A 21322-nucleotide genomic window follows, 5' to 3' on the forward strand; every position below is an offset into this window, starting at 1 on the left:
AGTAATTAATTGCTTATGCATCTTTCCTTCTACCTTCTGTACGTGGCTTCTTTCATGGGGGAAAATTTTTTGTTTGGAGACCCTGTAAAAAAAAAAATTTCCTAGAAGACAATAAAATGGCAAAGAGGAAAGTAATATATTTTAGAGTAACAGTATTTAAGAAACCCTATTTTTTATTTGAAGTATAGTCTGAACTTTAATCCATTCCTTAAAGATACCTTTGATTGTTGGTAGGGTTTGGTAGGAATCCATCTTAGTTCAACCTGAATATTTGAAGTATCATGTTTTGAATTTTGTATAGGGCAGTTGTGTAATATACTTTTTAACTCTTTGCTTCAATAGTTTTCATATTTTAAGTCAGTAGTTTTCATATTTTAACATAGGTAAGACTCACATGGGGAGTTTTCCTCGAAGGTATTCTGATACAGTAAGTCTGTGTTAGAGCTCAAGGTCTGCATTGTTACACTTTCCCAGGTGATTCTGATAAAGTTGATTAATGGAATATACTTTGAGAAATATTGTCATAGGGTCTGAAATGTCACCCAAAGATTTATAGTGGTTTCTTTGATTTTTTTTTTTTTTAACTTGTAGCAAGTAGGAATAAATAAATCACAGCTGAACCTGGCAATGGCAAATCATGATGTCCCACCAGATGCTGTACGAGACAAGAAATTACACAGACTTCCACCATTAGATACCAGTACCCTTGTGGGGGTCTTTGTGGAGTATATCATCTCTCCTAGTCAATTCTACATCCGAATCTATAGCAGGGATTCATCAGAGTTACTCGAAGACATGATGATTGAAATGCGGTAGGAGCCTGTTTTTTTCAGTGTATATGTCATGTATCTTACTCTAAACTGGCAGTTCTCAAACATTTTGGTCTCAGGACTCTTAAAAATTAAGGACCCAAGAGAGCTTTTGTTTGTCAATATTTATTGTATAGAAATTTAAAAAATATTTATTGTTTAAGGATAACAATAAATCCATTGTGTATTAGTATAAATAACATATTTTTGGGAAAAATAACTTTTTCCCAAAAATATTTAGAAAACTTAATGCCTTAAAAATTGCATTAACATTTTTTGCAATTTTTTTTTAATGTCTGGCTTAATAGAAAACAGCTGGATTTTAATATCTGCTTCTGTGTTTAATTTATGGAGATAGTTGTTTTGGTTGAAGTATATGAAAAAGTCTAGCCTCACACAGCTGTGTAGTTGGAGAAGGGAGTATTTTAGTAGCATTTATAGAAATTTATGAATTTTCTTCTTTGATAGTATACCAAAACTTGACAAGTGGTTGTTCTTAAAGATTAGTTGCAATGTGGAATTTGACCTTTTCATGCATTGCTTTTGTACTTTGAACGGGTCCAGGACTGGCTACATAATTGCAAAATGAAAATGTGGGACTCTTTGTTTAAAAATTATTAAGAATTTTAAGACAGCAATAACGGAGTGCTAAACCAAGAATAGGGTTTTTCCAAGCATGGACTCAAACAAGGCCAGCCCTGGATGGATCTTTTACCCATGTATGGTTTTATAACATCATGCATTTGTTATTTGGAATTCCTTGAGTTATGCAGACATATAGTGCCTCTTAGACAAGGTGACCATGAGATAGTCAATTGGCAATGTTAAGTAGACAGTGTTGGTTAGGATTAGGTTTAGCTACTGTTACAAAGACCTAATTTAACTGTAGAAGCATAAAGAAGATAAACGTTTTTTTCTTTTTCTTCTCATAATAGTTGAAGTATAAGCAGTCCAGTGCTGATACAGTAGCTCTATGGTCCTAGGGACCAAGGTGTTTTCTGTCTTGCTGCTCCAAATAATGCGTTGCCCCATCCACATCGTTAAGGATGGCTCACCACCACATCCACATTCTAGCCATTGGGAAGGGGAAAAAGAAGGAAGGGAGAAGGACATGCTCTTTTCTTTGAAAGATACAACCTCAAGTTGCATACTTGTTTTTCACAGCCCATTGGTCAGAACTTAGTATTTACATAGCCACACTTAGATGCAAAGGAGACTAGGCAATCTGGATGGCCATATGCCCAGTTAAAATTTGGGGACTCTATTACTAGGGAAAAAAGAGAGAATGGATACTGGAGGACAACTAGCATCTCCTTTATACAGTTGGAAATAAAGTTTGGAAGCTCAAAAGATGGAGAGTCTAGAGAGAGAGATTGGGAGTCATCAATTTATCAGTAGTAGCATAGGTGATGAAAATGGATGAGACAAGATATACAGGAAGCATAGGAATAAATAGCTAGTATTTGAGTGTTTACTGTGTTTTGACACTGTCCTAAACTTTCATATATTTTAACTAATGTCGCCTTTACAGAAACCATAAAAGGTAGATTTTATTATCTCTGTTTTACAGACAAAGAAACTGGGGCACAGAAAGATAAAGTATCCTGCCTAAAGTCATGTTGTTGTTGTTAGGTGCCATGGAGTCACTTCTGACTAATAGCGACCCTACGTACCACAGAACGAAACACCGCGCGGTCCTGTGCCATCCTTACAGTCGTTGTTATGCTTGAGTCCATTGTTGCACCCACTGTGTCAGTCCATCTCGTTGAGGGTCTTCTTGCTTTCTGCTGACCCTGTACTTTACTAAGCATGATGTTCTTCTCCAGGGACTGATCCCTCCTGACAATATGTCCGAAGTATGTAAGATGTAGTCTTACCATCCTTGCTTCTAAGGAGTATTCTGGTTGTCCTTATCCAAGACAGATTTGTTTGTTCTTTTCACAATCCATCGTATATTCAGTATTCTTTGCCAACGCCACAATTCAAAGGTGTCAGTTCTTCTTTGGGCTTCCTTATTCATTGTCCAGCTTTCACATGCGTATGATGCGATTGAAAATACCATGGCTTGGGTCAGGCGCACCTTAGTCTTCAAGGTGACATCTTTGCTTTTCAACACTGTAAAGAGGTCCTTTGTCGCATATTTGCCCAATGCAATACGTCTTTTGATTTCTTGACTACTGCCTCTATAGGTGTTGATTGTAGATGCAAGCAAAATGAAATCCTTGACAACTTCAGTCCTTTCTCCGTTTATCATCATGTTGCTTATTGGTCCAGTTGTGAGGATTTTTTGTTTATGTCGAGATGTAATCCATACTGAAGGCTGTGGTCTTTGATCTTCTCCAGTAAGTGCTTCAAGTCCTCTTCACTTTCAGCAAGCAAGATTGTGTCATCTGCATGACACAATTGTGTCATCCTGATGCCCCATTCTTCTTCATATAGCCCAGCTTCTCAGGTTATTTGCTCAGGATACAGATTGAATAGGTATGGTGAAAGGATAAGACCCTGATGCACACCTTTCCTGACTTTAAACCACTCATTATCCCCTTGTTCTGTCCCAACAGCTGCCTTTTGCTCTATTTACAGGTTCCTCATGAGCACAATTAAGTGTTCTGGAATTCCCATTCATCGCAATGTGATCCATAATTTGTTATGATCTACACGGTTGAATGCCTTTGCATAGTCAGTAAAACACAGGTAAACATCCTTCTGGTATTCTCTGCTTTCAGCCAGGATTCATCTGACATGAGCAGTAATATCCCTTGTTCCACGTTCTCTTCTGAATCCGGCCTGCATTTCTGGCAGTTCCCTCTCGATATACTGCTGCAGCCGTTGATCTTCAGCAAAATTTTGCTTCTCCATCAGATATTAATGATATTGTTCGATAATTTCCACATTCGGTTGAATCACCTGTCTTAGGAATAGGCATAAATATGGATCTCTTCCAGTTGGTTGGCCAGGTAGCTGTCTTCCAAATTTCTTGGCATAGACGAGTGAATACTTCCAGCAGTGCATCCGTTTGTTGAAACATCTCAATTGATACTCCATCAATTCCCGGAGCCTTGTTTTTCACCAGTGCCTTCAGTGCAGCTTGGACTTCTTCCTTCAGTACAATCAGTTCCTGATCATATGCTACCTCTCGAAATGGTTGAACGTCGACTAATTCTTTTTGGTATAATGACTTTGTGTATTCCTTCCATCTTCTTTTGATGCTTTCTGTGTCATTTAATATTTTCCCCATAGAATCCCTCAGTATTGCAACTTGAGGCTTGAATTTTTTCTTCAGTTCTTTCAGCTTGAGAAATGCCAAGTGCGTTCTTCTCTTTTGGTTTTCTATCTCCAGCTCTTTGCACATGTCATTATAATACTTTGTCTTCTCAAGCCACCCTTTGAAATCTTATGTTCAGTTCTTTTACTTCACCATTTCTTCCTTTTGCTTAAGCTGCTTGACATTCGAGAGCAAATTTCAGAGTCTCCTCTGACATCCATCTTGGTCTTTTCTTTCTTTCCTGTCTTTTCAATGACCTCTTGTTTTCTTCATGTATAATGTCCTTGATGTCATTGCACAACTCATCTGGTCTTCGGTCATCAGTGTTCAATGCGTCAGATCTATTCTTGAGATGGTCTTTAAATTCAGGTGGGATATACTCAAGGTTGTACTTTGGCTCTTGTGGACTTGCTCTGATTTTCCTCAGTTTCAACTTGAACTTGCATATGAGCAATTGATGATCTGTTCCACAGTCGGCCCCAATGATGGAGTCAATATTTGAACCCAAGGTTACTGGTTCCAAAGGCTGAGCTCCTGTGTTATACTTCCTAAAAATAAGACCCCAGAGAACCCACACTTCTAAGGGTATTACAGATCCAATAAAGGAATAATTATTGAGAAGGAAGAAGGAGAGAATTGTGTCTTGGAAACTAATGTAGAATAGAGGTTAAAAGAGGACAGAATCAGGGTAATGCTGCAGAGAGATCAAGTATATTGAAAGCTGAGAAGAAAGGCTATTGGATTTGGGAATTAACAGGCCATTGATGTCTTAGAAAAGTTCATCTCAGGGAGTGCTAGGAATAAAGTTGAGTTACACTATGTTCAGCAGAGAATGTTAGATAAGAAAATGAGTGTATAAATTTCTCTTTGAAGAAGTTTGTTGTTGAAGAGATTTGCATAAGAAAAAAGAAAAGAAAATTAATTGGAATTAATAAGCAGTAACAAATCAAATCAGGAAAAGTCAGGACTTTTTCTTTGTTGTTTGCCAAGATTTTCTTCCTTTTGAGACACCAATAAAAATGATCTTTAATTTTTGCTTCTTGTATGGGTTTTTTTTTAAATTCCACAGGCGCTGTTATTCTAATCAGCTGGTTTCTGATCGATATGTCATGCCAGAATATTTCATCCAACCAGGACATCTCTGTTGTGTAAGGATTTCTGAGGATAAGTGGTGGTATCGGGTCATTATCCATCAAGTCCTTGGGAAACAGGAAGTTGAAGTGTTCTATCCAGACTTTGGAAATATTGGAACCGTTCAGAAGTCCTCCCTGAGGTTTCTCAAGTGAGTTAAAAATTTTAATAATCACAATGGACAATTTAAATTTTGAATCATAATCCTTAAATTTATGGCATTGGGATCTCTCTTTTCTCTTCCCTTCCCTCCCTCCATCTTTCACTCCTATCCATCCATCTTCCTTCTTAGCACAGACTTGGCAAATGGTCACTTAGTTTCATAAATGATTATAACCTCTTTGTCTTCTTTCACATGACTGAATTTGAATGGACCATGAGACTAAATGTCCATCTCTTTTAAGAAAATGGAATAACTGAAATAAAGAAATGGATTAGATATTCTGTAAAATGCAGTTTTAATAATATGATTTAATGTTTGTATATTTGATTATCTGTTTCAGATGCTGCTACACAAAGCTTCCAGCGCAGGCCATCCCTTGTTCTTTGGCTTGGGTGAGACCAGTAGAGGTATGTTTGCTTGTCTCCCATTTAATTAGCAAGCATTTCAGTGCTGCTTTCTATGTTCCAGGAATAATTCTGGGTTCTCAGATATAAAAATAAAACATGGAACTAGTCCTCAAAAGAAATCATTGTAGATATTTGAAAGATAGACATATAGACAAAAATTCCTATACCATGTTAATTTGCTATAATAGAGATTTTATAGTTAATGGTAGAGGTACAAAAAGGAGGCGTGCTCATCTCTGTCCACGGTAATTGGGAAAGATCTCATAATAGAAGTACATTTAAGTGGAAGAGTAGCAATGTAACTGGACAAAAAAGTGAAGAAAGACATTGCAGGCAAAGGCAGAGTAGCATAAAACATCTCAAATTTAAGTAGTTCTGTTTGGCTACAGAATATAGGATGGGTTGGATTGTGCACGTGGTAAATGACATCAGAGAAGTGGAAAGGAACCTAATGTGGAGATCTATGTTGAAGAGTCTGAACGTTGTCCTCTAGATGCTGGGACACAATCAAAGGGTATACATAGGGAACTGCTACAGTTAGATGTATGTTTCATAAAAGAATTCTCTAGTATTGTGGGAGCTGATTGGAGAAGAATGGAGCAGAAAACATTTTCATCCATATAGGTACATTTGTTTATGTAATTATAATTATCATATGCACTTAATTAGAATTATATATTCTTTTCCCTTTTCTCTTTACTGTATTTTTCAGATATTTTAAGGAATAGATACTCATTTTAGGATGAAAAACACATTTTTAAAAAGAAAAATCCATTTACATATAAGCAATTGATGAATAATTTAGGTTAAACAGACAAAAAAATTGCATAATATGTATGGTGTGCATAATTAAAGAGTTCAAACTCCAAAACATTCCATTTAGAAATTTGGTCTGTGTGTTCTTCCAGTTTATTCTATTGGATATTGCAGGTGAGAGTTGTGTTGGGTTTTCAGAGTTACATAATAGTAATCATAGTATTTTACATTCTGCTTTTTTCACATAGCATTGTAGCATAAATACATTGATAAGTTATAACAGTTCAAAATTTTAATGGATTCAGTGTAACTTACTGAGTAAACGTGCATGATAGTTTAACAATTCCTTTATTGTTGAACATTGAATTTGCTTCTAATTTTTAATAGTATAATAATGTACACAGTGTATGCTTTTTGTGTGCAAATCTGCATTCAAGATTGTTTTTTAGGGTGAATTTTATCCTTGACTAGGTTGCTTTTTACTACTTTGACCATCAGGATGCTTAGGGCTAAATTTGTGACCCACTTGTATCCAATATTCATTACTCTCATATCAGCCATATGGCTTCCATATTTTGTTCCTATCTTTGTTTTATTTTCTTCTTTACTTCTTAAACTCCTCCTGGTATTAGGGCCTTTGCCCATTCTCATAGCTGGAATAGCTTGTCAAAGTATTCTTGTGGTTGACTCCTTCTCATTCAATTCTAAGCCCAAATGTTATTTCCGAAAAAATGGCCTTGACCATCCAATTTAAGTATACTCTTCCACTTTAGTCATTCTTTGTCACCTTTTTTTGTTTATTTGTTTAATCTTTATAATGCTTATCACTATCTGATATTATTTATTTGTTTACACATTTATTTCTTTCCACACAAGATTTAAGCCCCTGAGATCAGGGACATTGTCTTCTTTACCCAGATCAATATTTGACCCATAGTAGGTGCTCAATAATTTTTTTTTTAATTAAATGAATGTGTCTCACCTTATTTATGTTTCTTTTTTATGATTTCAAAAATAACTAATGCATTTGATAATGGCAAAGTAACATGGTGGGACTAATACTTACATAGACAAAATCAAAAGCTGCTGAAAAAGCAGAAACCTGGAAGACAGGCCTGGTGCTTTGCTTACAAAGGCTACAGCCATTACAATACCCATGGAGCAAAGTCCTGCTCTAACACATATGGGGTCATCATGACAACTCATGATGGAATCTGGTTCAGTTTTTTGTTTATCCTTGAAAGTCAAATGGTAGTGAGTATACTGGGAATTTTTCAGCTTCTTTTCAGAGAGTACTCCCTAATCTACAGCCTTGCTGGCTTGAATTTAGAGGACAGATTGGGGCTGGTGGAATAGCTAGAAGTGAAGGAGAAAATACTTGAGCAGGGAGTCACACAGTGAATGAATTCCAAAATCAGTGGATACAATCTGTCTAATTGCTTTACTGACTACTAACTTCCACAGGCACTGGGAAGAGCCCAGTGGCTCTAGTGAAGAATCAACAGCTAGAATTCGAAGGAACTGGACAAAGATTTCAGTTGCTACTGACTGCAGGAAAGACAAAGTTTGAAATTTGAGTCCAGACAATTTAACTAACTCTTAAAGAAAAATGTCACTCTTCAGAAGAGCATAACAGAATACAAAATCTCCACAATATATTGATAATGTCTACTATCCTATTAAAAGTCGCTAGACATGCAAAGAAACAGGAAATTTTAACATACTCAAGGAAAAAAGTACCGTATTTTTACACAAATAATGCTCGTGTTATACTTTTCTTTGCCAGCTGTGCTCTCCCCCCACAAGGTATCTTTTACAGCAACATGTAAAATATAAGCATAACACACTTACAAAAGTACCTCTCAAGGGGGGCACAGTTGGTAAAAAATACGTATATATGTATATAAAACACGTTATTTGTGTAAAATTACGGTAGTTGATAAAAACTGACATTGAGATGACCCAGATGTTGCAGTTACCAGACAAAGACTTTTAAAGCAGCTATAATGAATATGTTCAAAGGCTGGAAGGAAGATGTACTTATAATTAATGATCATATAGGGAATTTCAGCCGAAAGACAGGCAATGTAAAAAATAAGTTGAAATTGTAGAGTTGTAAAATGAAAAAGCAAATGAAAATGTACTAGATAGCCTTAATAACAGATTTGGATATGACAGAAGAAAAAGCCTGTGAACTCAAAGATAGATCAAAAGAAATTATCCAAGCCAAAGAAGAGCGTAAAAATAAAGATTGAAAAGAAAATCAACAGAGACTTAGTAAATTGTGGGTAAATATTACACACTTCAATACGCGTATAATTGGGGTCCTAAAAAGAGACTAGGACAGAAAACATAAAGGCTGAAAATCTTCAAAATTTGGTGAATGATGTCAACATTCATCCAAGAAGCTCAACAAACTCCAAACAGGATAAATACAAAGAAAACCATACCTAGGCACATCATAAACAAACTGCCAAAATCCAAAGAGAAAATTTTGAAACCACCATAGGGGGAGAAAATAAAGAGGAACAATGATATAAACGATGGCTATCTTCCCATTAAATGGAATGACATTTTGAAATAAAAACTGAGATCATGCAAGTCCTCCTACTTTGTTCTTCTTTTTCAAGATTGCTTTGGGTATTTGGGGCTCCTTGCAGTTGCATATAAATTTGAGAATTAGCTTTTCCATTTCTGCAAAGAAGGCTGATGGAATTTTAATGGGGACTGCATCTTATCTGCAGATTGCTTTGGGTAGTATTGACATCTGAACAATATAAAGTCTTCTAATCAATAAACACAAAGTGTTCTACTTATTTAGGTCTTCTTTCATTTCTTTCAGTACTGATTTATAGTTTTCAGTATACAAGTCTTTCACTTTCTTGGTTAGATTTATTCCTAGGCATTTTATTCTTTTAGATGCTATTGTAAATGGAATTTTTTTCCTTAATTTCCTTTCAGAACGCTCATTGCTAATGTATAGAAGCTGACTGATTTTTGTATTGACTTTGTATACTGCCACTTGGCTGAATTCATGTGTTAACTCTGGTAGCTTCCTTGTGGATTCTCGGGGGTTTTCTGTGTAAAAGATCACGTTATCTGCAAACAGAGATAGTTTTACGTCTTCCTTCCCCATTTGGATACCTTTTATTTCTTTTTCTTGCCTAATTTCTCAGACTAGGACTTCCAGTACAATTTTGATTAGCAGTGATAAGAGTGGGCATTTTTATTGCTTCCAGATCATAAGAAGAAAGCTCTCAGTGTTTTTTCTCCATTAAGTATGATGTTAGGTGTGGTTTTTCCAAAAATGTCCTTTATCATATTAAGGAATTTCCCTTCTGTTTTATAGCTTGCTGAGTTTTGTTTGTTTTTTTTTTTTTTATCATGAAAGGGTATTGGATTTTGTCAAATGCTTCCTCTCATTGATTGACATGATCAAGTGGTTCTTTTCCATGTGTACTATTAATATGGTGTATTACATTGATTGATTTTCTAATGTTGAACCACCCTTACATTCCTGAGATAAATCCCACTTGATCATAATGTATTATCCTCTTAATATGCTTTTAGATTTGGTTCACTAGTATTTTGTTGAGGATTTTTGCATTTATATTCACAAAGGATATTATTGATCCATAGTTTTCTTGTGGTGTCTTTGACTGGCTTTGGTATCAAGGTTATGCTAGCCTCACAAATTGAGTTAGGAAGGGTTCCCTCCTCTTCTATTTTTTGGAAGATTTAAGAATGATTGGGGTTCTATAAATGCTTGGTAGAATTCCCTGGTGAAGCCATCTGGTCAATGACTTTTTTTTTTGGATGGGGAGGAGGTTTCTGATTACTGATTACTAATTCATTTGTTGAGATCATCTACCTCAAAATGTACTATAAAGCTACAGTAATCAAAACAGTCTGGTACTGGTATAATGACAGATACATTGGCCAATGGGTAGAATTTGGAGTCCAAAACCCTGGTGGCATAGTGGTTAAGATTCAGCTACTAATCAAAAGGTCAGCAGTTCGAATCCATCAGGCACTCCTTGGAAACCCTATGGGGCAGTTCTGCTCTGTCCAGTAGGGTCACTATGAATGGAATCGACTCGATGGCAATGGGTTTGTTTTGTTTTAACAAACGTACATTTATGGTTAATTCATTTTTGACAAGGATGCTAAATCCATTCAATGGGTGAAGAGTAGCCTCTTTAATAAATGCTGATGAGACAACTGGATTTCCACATGCAAAAAAGTGAATTTAGACCCATATGTTGGGGCCCTGGTGGCACAGTGGTTAAGAGCTCAGCTGCTAACCAAAAGGGCAGTTCTCATCCACCAAGCATTCCTTGAAAACCCTATGGGGCAATTCTGCTCTGTCCTATAGGGTCCCTATGAGTTGGAATCAACTCAGTGGCAATCGGTTTTTTGGTTTTGGACCCATAACGTACACCATATACAAAAATCAGCCCCAAATGGATCAGGTACCTAAATATAAGAACTAAAGCCATAAAACTCTTAGAGAAAAATGTAGCAGTACTCCTTTGAGACCTAGTATTTAACAGTGGTTTCTTAGATCTGACAACAAAAGCACAAGCAACAAAAGATAAAATACACAAATGGGACTTCATCAAAATTAAAATCTTTTGCCCAGAAGAACCAGATGGTGCCTAGCTACTACCACCAACCACTCTGATAGGGATCACAATAGACAGTACCTGACAGAGCAAGAGAAAAATGTAGAACAAAATTTAAATTCACACACACAAAAAAGTCACATTTACTTATCCAACAGAGACTGGAAGAACCCTGGAGACTGTGGCCTCCAGATGCCCTGCTAACTCAGAACTGAAGCCACTCCTGAAGTCCACCTTTCAGGCAAAAATTAGGTAGGCCTATAAAACAAACAATAACAGAAGTGAGGAAAGTGCTTCTTAGTTCCATCAAGTATACAAGACCAAATGGGCAACACCTGCCCAAAAGCAAAGATGAGAAGGCAGCAAGGGGCAGGAAAACTGGATGAATGGTCTCAGGGAACCTGGGGTAGAAAGGGGGAGAGTGCTAACACAATGCAGGGATTGCAACGAATGTCACAAAACAATTTGTGTATAAATTTTTAATGAGAATTTTGTGCTGTAAACTTTCACCTGAAGCGCAGTAAAATTAAAAAAGAAAAAAAAGTTAAAAACTTTTGTACATCAAAGGACTTTATCATAGACAAAGTGAAGAGACAACCTACAGATTGGGAAAAAATGGAGAGGGAGGGAATTTATTAGTGGTTACCAGAGGAAGGAAGGAGGGAGGAAGAAGGAGTCATTTCTTATGCGGCAATGAATTTCCGTTAAGGGTGAAGGAAAAGTCTGAAACAAATAGTGGTGATGGTTGCACAGCGTGAACATGATTAATATCACTGAATTGTACATGTGAAAAATGTTGAAATGGCAGGTGCCTCATTTTATATATATATACATACATACATACTTGATCACGATAAACAAAAATATACCAAAAAAAAAAAAAAAACAAGATAATGTGTCACTAGCAATCTTAGCAATCTTGAAATACAAAAAATGCTACAAGAATTCCTTCCAGGTCTGAGGGGAAATGAAACCAGGTAGTACTCAAATCTACAGGAAAGAATGAACATTAAGGAAAATGGTTAATAGATGGGTCAGTATAAAAGACTATGTTTATTCTCCAAACATCTTTAAAAGGCATAGAACTTTTAACAGTAAAATCACGATACTGTATTTTGAAGTGTATAATGTGTAGTTGTAATATAGAGGTATCCCAAAAGACTTAGTGTAGATTAAAGTTTTAATAACTTCAGAAGTATAAAGGCTACAAACTTCAAAGAACATCATTTGAAAGTTTAGTTTTTTAGTTCAATATATACTTGTTTAGTCTTGTGAATTTAGAGGAACAATTTTAAATTTTGTTTCAGTCAACATTTGCCAGTTGTATCAAAAATAAACCAAAAAACCAAACCCGTTGCCATCAGAGTTGATTTCAACTCATAGCGGCCCTACAGGACAGAGTAGAACTGCCCCATAGAGTTTCCAAGGCTGTAAATCTTTATGGAAGCAGACTGCCACACCTTTCTCCCACAGCTTGGCTGATGGGTTCAAAATGCCAGCCTTTTGGTTAGCAGCCTAATACTTTAACCACTGTGCCACTGGGGCTCTTTTGGATCAAAAATACTGAAACAAAAATTAAAATACAATATTTATAGTATTATCATTTTCTGTTTTTTCTTGAAACTCTTTTGGTATTGTATTTTTCAAGAAATTAGTTTATTTGAACTATTTTATTGACATAAAATTGTGCATAATATTCTCTTGTCTTTTTACTGTCAGCATCCGTAGTGATGGGTCCTTTTACACTCCTAATGTTATTTGTACTCTCTCTCTTTTTGCATGACCAAAATTTGCCATTTTGATTAGCTTTTTCAAAGAACCGATTTTGGCTTTCTTGATCCTGTCTACTATAAGCGTGTTTTATATTTTAGTTTCCATCTTGTTTTAATTATTTCCTTATTTCTACTTTTTTTGGGCTTATTTTGTTATTTGTTATTCTTTCTCCAAACTCATGATATTTTCTAATTTGTTTTCCTTTCTTTTTTGACTCATATATAAGTTTATTAATTTAAAAATATGGGTTTTTCTAATTAACAGTTTTGCTTTTGATTTCTAGTTTAAATGCACTGTGACCTGAGCTCATACTGTAGATAATATCACCCATCTGATATATGCGATTTCCTTTATGGACTAGTATATAGTCATTTTTTGTATATGATCATGTGTGCTTGATAAGTGTATAATCTGTAGCTGTTGTGTGCAGTATTCTATATATATCCATTGGTCAAGTTGATTGTGTGAAACTTTTTATCCGTACTGATTTTTCTGTGTTGCTTTTCTGTCAATTATTGAGAGAAGTGTGATTTTTTCGTATTTCTTCCTATAGTTCAGTCAGTTTTTTATTTGTTTACATTGAGGCTATGTTATTTAGGTGCATACAATATAAAAAGTGTTATAGCTTCCTGGCAAACTGAGTATTTTATTATTATAAATTTACCCTCTTTATCTCTAGTAATTTTTTGCCTTAAAACCTGGTTTGATTTTAAAACTCCATCACCCTCCATTTAGTTAATATTTTCCTGGAACATGTTTTCTCATCATTCTACTTTCAACTTTTCCATATCCTTATGTTTTAAATGTATCTTTTATGAATTGCACAAAGTTGTATCTCTAAACATCCAAGCTGAGGGAGCCAAGATGACGGAATAGACCGACGCTTCTGGCGAGCCCTCTTTACAACAAAGACCTGAAAAAACAAGTGAAATGAGTATGTTTGTGACAAGCTGGGAGCCCCGAGCATCAAAGCAAGCTTAGACAACAAACTGAGGGGCAGGGAGAGGAAGAGACCGTTCAGAAGTGGAGAAAAAGTTACTGGACCTGAATCGCAGGGAGTCCTCAGCACCATTCCCGGAGCGGCAGCAGCAGCGGTGGCGGTGGGCTGGTACTAGCGTTCGGCCGCAGTTTCCTAGGGAGAAGAAGCCAGCCACACAGCCCATTCACACCTCCGGAACCTGAGGAGAACGGCACTCTCAGCAAAAGCTAAGTGCTTGCATATATTTTACCATGCCCCCCCACCACCCCTAAGCAGGCTTCAGCGGCTGAGTCCCTGGGCCTGAGATAGACCCTGGTGAGCACCTAGAGCCATCCTCCCAGCCTTGGGGAAGGAAAAAAAAATGCAATTGGGGGGAAAAGATAATTTGCTAGCTCCATTAACTGGGGGAGCTCAGGACAGAAGCGGCTCCTGTCCAGGCATAAACCGTCCATGGACCTTGAGCACCTTTCCCTTCTGCATGGACCTGTGTGGGCCTATTTCGGGAGAATAGGCCCTTGCTGGCAGACTCCGACCATTTCAGCAGTGCGGTGGAGAGGTTGGTGTTTGACGTTTGACATTGCTTTGCCTATTAAACGAGGTCCTTACCTACCCTCATCAGGGACCTAAGGACTGGTAGCTCCACTCAGGTCACCTAGCCACCCCCGACAGGGGTCCAAAGATAACTGGTACCTCCCAGTCCTTACAACCCAAAAGTTTGGGTGCCCGTGGTCCCTCTGCAGAATCCACCCACCAGCATGCTCTAGGGAACAGATACGTGTTTCCCTCAGAGACACTTGGGGGTCAGTTCTCAGCCCCCTGCATCGTTCACAGAATGACTCCCTGCTGCAGTCAGATACTGGTATATACGCCAATCACCGCCCCTCTAAGACTGTAGGACAGAGCCTGTACCACACACTTGATGACCAGCTACCTGGAAACCTGAGCTAAATTCACACAAGAAAACTGAATGGACTCCTAGACTGATATACCTGATAGCAGCTCTAGCCAGCTGGGGGCAGGACACCAGAGCTCCAAAGGTGAAAATAATCAAGCTAGCTCACTCAACCAACCCATAGGGGTATACCAAAACAAAACAAAGCAACCAGCTATGACATAGTAAGCAAGCATAAACTAATACAATAACTTATAGATGGCTCAGAGACAACAGTCAATATCAAGTCACGTAAAGAAACAGACCATGATCACCTCAATAAGCTCTCAAAACAAAGAATCCAGGGATCTTCTACATGAAAGCGCATTCCTGGAATTACCAGATACAGAATACAAAAGTTTAATATACAGAACCCTTCAGGAAAGAAATGAGGCAATATGCAGAAAAAGCCAAGGAACACACAGATAAAGCAACTGAAGAAATTAGGAAGATTAGTCAGGAACATAATGAAAAGTTTAATAGCTGGAAAAATCCATAGACAGACAGCAATCAGAAATTCCAAAGACTAACAGTAAAATGACAGAATTAGACAACTCAATAGAATTTCAGAAGAACAGAATTGAGGAAGTAGAAGCTAGAACTTCTGAACTCGAAGATAAATCACTGGGCACTAATATATTCGACCCCCACGTGTCTGTCAGTTTGTCGTACTGTGGGGGCTTGTGTGTTGCTGTGATGCTGAAAGCTATGCCACCGGTATTCAGATACTAGCAGGGTCACCCATGGAGGACAGGTTTCAGCTGAGCTTCCAGATTAAGACAGACTAGGAAGAAGGACCCAGCAGTCTACTTCTGAAAAGTATTAGCCAGTGAAAACATGAATAGCAGCGGAACATTGTCTGATATAGTGCTGGAAGATGAGCCCCCCAGGTTCGAAGGCACTCCAAAGATGACTAGGGAAGAGCTGCCTCCTCAAAGTAGAGTTGACCTTAATGACGTGGTTGGAGTAAAGCTTTCAGGACCTTCATTTGCCGATGTGGCATGACTCAAAATGAGAAGAAACAGCTGCAAACATCCATTAATAATCGGAACCTGGAATGTACGAAGTATGAACCTAGGAAAACTGGAAATCGTCAAAAATGAAATGGAACATATAAACATCGATATCCTAGGCATTGGTGAGCTGAAATGGACTGGTATTGGCCGTTTTGAATCGGACAATCATATAGTCTACTGTGCTGGGAATGACAGCTCGAAGAGGAATAGTGTTGCATTTATCATCAAAAAGAACGTTTCAAGATCTATCCTGAAGTACAACGCAATCAGTGATAGGTTACTATCCGTATGCCTACAAGGAAGACCAGTTAATACGACTATTATTCAAATTTACGCACCAACCACTAGGGCCAAAGATTAAGAAATAGAAGATTTTATCAGCTGCTACAGTCTGAAATTGATCAAATATGCAATCAAGGTGCGTTGATAATTACTGGTGATTGGAATGCAAAAGTTGGAAACAGAAGAAGGATCAGTAGCTGGAAAATATGGCCTTGATGATAGAAACAATGCTGGAGATCGAATGATAGAATTTTGCAAGACAAATGACTCCTTCATTGCACATACCTTCTTTGACCAACATAAACGGCGACTATACACATGGACCTCACCAGATGGAACACACAGAAATCAAATTGACTACATCTGTGGAGAGAGATGATGGAAAAGCTCAATATCATCAGTCAGAACAAGGCCAGGGGCCGACTCTGGAACAGACCATCAATTGCTCATATGCAAGTTCAAACTGAAACTGAAGAAAATCAGAGCAAGTCCACGAGAGCCAAAATATGACCTTCAGTATATCCCACCTGAATTTAGAGACCATCTCAAGAATAGTTTTGATGCATTGAGCACTAGTGATCACAGACCAGACGAGTTGTGCAATGACATCAAGGACATCATCCATGAGGAAAGCAAGAGGTCACTGAAAAGACAGGAAAGGAAAAAAAGACCAAGGTGAATGTCAGAGGAGACTCTGAAACTTGATCTTGAGTGTCGAGCAGCTAAAGCAAAAGGAAGAATTAATGAAGTAAAAGAATTGAACAGAAGATTTCAAAGGGCCTCTTGAGAAGACAAAGTAAAGTATTATAATGACATGTGCAAAGAGCTGGAGATGGAAAACCAAAAGGGAAGAACACGCTTGGCTTTTCTCAAGCTGAAAGAACTGAAGAAAAAACTCAAGACTCAAGTTGCAATAGTGAAGGATTCCATGTGGAAAATATTAAACGATGCAGGAAGCATCAAAAGAAGATGGAAGGAATACACAGGGTCATTATACCAAAAAGAATTAGTCGATATTAAAACATTTCCAGAGGTGGCATATGTTCAGGAACCGATGGTACCGAGGGATGAAGTCCAAGCTGCTCTGAAGGCACTGGTGAAAAACAAGGCTCCAGGAATTGATGGAATATCAGTTGGGATGTTTCAACAGATGCAGCGCTGGAGGCGCTCACTCGTCTATGCCAAGAAATATGGAAGACAGCTTCCTGGCCAACTGACTGGAAGAGATCCATATTTATGCCTATCCCCAAGAACGGTGATCCACCTGAATGTGGAAATTATAGAACAATATCATTAATATCACACGCAAGCAAAATTTTGCTGAAGATCGTTCAAAAATGGCTGTAGCAGTATATCGACAGGTAACTGCCAGAAATTCAGGCTGGTTTCAGAAGAGGACATATAACCAGGCATATCATTGCTGATGTCAAATGGATCCTGGCTGAAAGCAGAGAATACCAGAAGGATGTTTAAAAAAAAAAAAAAAGTGCTTTTATTGACTATGCAAAGGCATTCGACTGTGTGGATCATAACAAACTATGGATAACACTGCGAAGAATGGGAATTCCAGAACACTTAATTGTGCTCATGAGGAACCTTTACATGGATCAAGAGGCAGTTGTTCGGACAGAACAAGGGGATACTGATTGGTTTAAAGTCAGGAAAGGTATGCGTCAGGGTTGTATTCTTTCACCATACCTATTCAATCTGTATGCTGAACAAATAATCCAAGAAGCTGGACTATATGAAGAAGAATGGGGCGTCAGGATTGGAGGAAGACTAACAACCTACATTATGCAGTTGACACAACCTTGCTTGCTGAAAGTGAAGAGGACTTGAAGCACTTACTAATGAAGATCAAAGACCACGGCCTTCAGTATGGATTGCACCTCAACATGAAGAAAACAAAAATCCTCACAACTGGACCAGTGAGCAACATCCTGATAAATGGAGAAAACATTGAAGTTGTCAAGGATTTCATTTTACTTGGATCCACGATCAACAGCCATGGAAGCAGCAGTCAAGAAATCAAAAGACGCATTGCATTGGGCAAATCTGCTGCAAAGGACCTCTTCAAAGTGTTGAAGAGCAAAGATGTTACCCTGAAGATGAAGGTGCGCCTGACGCAAGCCATGGTATTTTCAATTGCATCATATGCATGTGAAAGCTGGATGATGAATAAGGAAGACCGAAGAAGAGTTGATGCCTTTGAATTGTGGTGTTGGCAAAGAATATTGAATATACCATGGACTGCCAAAAGAACGAACAAATCTGTTTTGGAAGAAGTGCAGCCAGAATGCTCCTTAGAGGCAAGGATGGTGAGACTGCGTCTTACATACTTTGGACATGTTGTCAGGAGGGATCAGTCCCTGGAGAAGGACATCATGCTTGGCAGAGTACAGGGTCAGCGGAAAAGAGGAAGATCCTCAACAAGGTGGATTGACACAGTGGCTGCAACAACGAGCTCAAGCATAACAACGATTGTAAGGATGGCTCAGGACCAGGCAGTGTTTCGTTCTGTTGTGCATAGGGTCGTTATGAGTCGGAACCGACTCGATGGCACCTAACAACAACAAACGATATAGTTGAAGAAAAATCAGATAAAAGAATTTTTAAAAATGAAGAAACCTTAAGAATCATGTGGGACTCTATCAAGAGAAATAACCTACGAGTGACTGGAGTACCAGAACAGGGAGGGATAACAGAAAATACAGAGAAAATTGTTGAAGATTTGTTGGCAGAAAACTTCCCTGATATTGTGAAAGATGAGAAGATATCTATCCAAGATGCTCGTCAAACTCCACGTAAGGTAGATCTTAAAAGAAAGTCACCAAGACATATCATAATTAAGCTTGCCAAAACCAGAGATAAAGAGACAATCATAAGAACAGCGAGGGATAAACGAAAAGTCACCTACAAAGGACAGCCAATAAGAATAAGCTTGGACTACTCGGGAGAAACCATGCAGGCAAGAAGGCAATGGGATGATATATTTAAAAAATTGAAGGAAAAAAATTGCCTGCCAAGAATCATATAGCCATCAAAACCGTCTCTTAAATATGAAGGTGAAATTAAGACATTTTCAGATAAACACAAGTTGAGGGAATTCGTAAAAACCAAACCAAAACTACAAGAAATACTGAAGGGAGTTCTTTGGTTAGAAAATCAATAATATCAATCAACCCAATACCAGAACACTGGGCAGAACAACCAGAAGACAACCCAAACAGGGAAATCCAAAAAACAAAGCAAGATTATTTAAAAAAAAAAAAAAAGCCCAAAACAGGGTAACAATGATGTTATTATATAAAAGAAGACAACATTAAAATAATAAAGAGGGACTAAGAAATGTAGTCATACACCTTCCATATGGAGACGAAAATACGGTGATACAAAGAAAAAACACAATAAAAATTATTAAAAAAAAAAAAATCCAAGCTGATACCTTTTGTCTTTCAACTGGAACATTTAGTCCAATTATATTTATTATAATAACTGATATATTTGGGTTTAAATATGTCTTTTTGTGTGCATACTATCTGGCATGCATAGTCTTCTCATCTTGAATGCCTTCTTTTGAAAAGATTTTTTTATCTTTCCATTTTTATCAGTTTAGAAGTAATACACTATATTATTTTAGTGATCACCTGAGGAATTACAACATGTATATGTATAACAATGCAAATTGACATTAGAGCACTCTAGCTTCTTTAACCTCTTTATTTGACTTATTTTTGTTGTGTAATTAATGTTATAGTTTTTAGCCCCTTAAGAAATTGACTGCAAAGATAATAATGTCCGTTTAATTTTAATTACATATTTCTTAGTTTCTTAGTTTTTCGTCCCTTCTCACTGCTCAAACCGTTTATCTGTGATCATTTTCCTTCTATTTGAACTGTATTATTTAGAATTTGTGTCATGGATTGAATTGTATCCCTCCAAAATATGTGTCAACTTGGCTAGGCCATGATACCCAGTATTGTGTAGTTGTCCTCCATTTTGTGATCTGATTATCCTCCATTTTGTGATGTATTGTAAATCCTAGCCTCAATGCCTGTGGGTATGGTTCCATTTGGGAGCAAGCTGTCTGTTATGTAAATGAGGCAGGATTAGGTTATGTTAATGAGGATTAGGATGGGAGGCAGGACCCTTACTCACGTCACAGCCCTGATCTGATATAAAGGAAGTTTCCCTGGCACGTGGCCTGCAAGAGATAAAAGGAGAGACAAGCGAGCAGAGAGAGCAGGACCTACTACCACCAAGAAAGAGGACCCAGGAATGGAGTGTGTCCTTTGGACCTGAGGTCCCAGCACTAAGAACCTCCTATACCCAGGGGAAGACTGATACCAAAACACATGGAGATTTCCAATGAAAGCCAGGCCCACAGATTTTGAAAGGAGACAAGGACCTTCCGCAAGAGCCAACACAGAGAGAAACCCTTCCCCTAGAGTTGGCACCCTGAATTTGAACTTCTTTCCTTCTTAACTGTGAGAGAATAAATTTCTGTTTATTAAAACCATCCACTTGTGGTATTTCTGTTATAGCAGCACTAGATAAGTAAGACAGTTTCCTTAGGGTTTGCTAACAGCCAAATTAGTTATGCTTATCTGAAAATACCGTTATTTTGCCCTTATTCTTGAAAGATATATTCACTAGGGGTAGAATTTTAGGTTGGCAGTGATATCTTCGGCACATTGAGGATGTCATTACACTGGCTTCTGGTTTTCCTTACTGCTTTTGAGAAGTCACCTGCATATTCCTTTGAAGGCAAAGTCCTTTTTGTCTCTAGCTGTTTTTAAGATTTTTCTGTTTGTCACTAGTGTTCTTCAATTTTGGTATAGTATGTTTATGTGTGGATTTATTCATTGGAATGTTTATGTCCATAGTTTTCTAGTTTTCACTAAAAAAAACTAGATCTGGCAAATTTCCAGCCATTATCTCTTCAATTATTGCCTTTTTCCCATATTCCTATTTATATTAGCTCTCTCTTTTTCTGAGACCATAATTAAAAGTATATTAAACCTCCTCAGTTTATCTGCCATGTCTTTTAACCATTCTTCTGTATTTTACATCTTTCACTGTTTCCATGCTGCATTCTGGGTAATTTTTTTCTGAATTATCTTCCACTTCACCAATTTACTCTTGATTTCTATCTAATTCACTATCAAATCAACCTATTAGGTTT

The 21322-nt window shown here is 37.5% G+C and overlaps 1 protein-coding gene across 7 annotated transcripts in view; it reads left to right on the forward strand.

Moving 5' to 3' along the window:
- Positions 1-21322, forward strand: part of TDRD5 (tudor domain containing 5) — a 102165-nt gene that overhangs the window by 48915 nt on the left and 31928 nt on the right. For all 7 annotated transcript variants that reach the window (XM_049868402.1, XM_049868404.1, XM_049868405.1 and 4 more), the window contains 3 exons: positions 592-812; positions 5144-5356; positions 5709-5775. In XM_049868402.1, coding sequence (XP_049724359.1) covers positions 592-812; positions 5144-5356; positions 5709-5775 — 501 coding nt within the window. The remainder of the gene's footprint in view (positions 1-591; positions 813-5143; positions 5357-5708; positions 5776-21322) is intronic.

Source organism: Elephas maximus, chromosome 24 (assembly GCF_024166365.1).
Source record: "Elephas maximus indicus isolate mEleMax1 chromosome 24, mEleMax1 primary haplotype, whole genome shotgun sequence".
Classification (NCBI taxonomy): Eukaryota; Metazoa; Chordata; class Mammalia; order Proboscidea; family Elephantidae; genus Elephas; species Elephas maximus.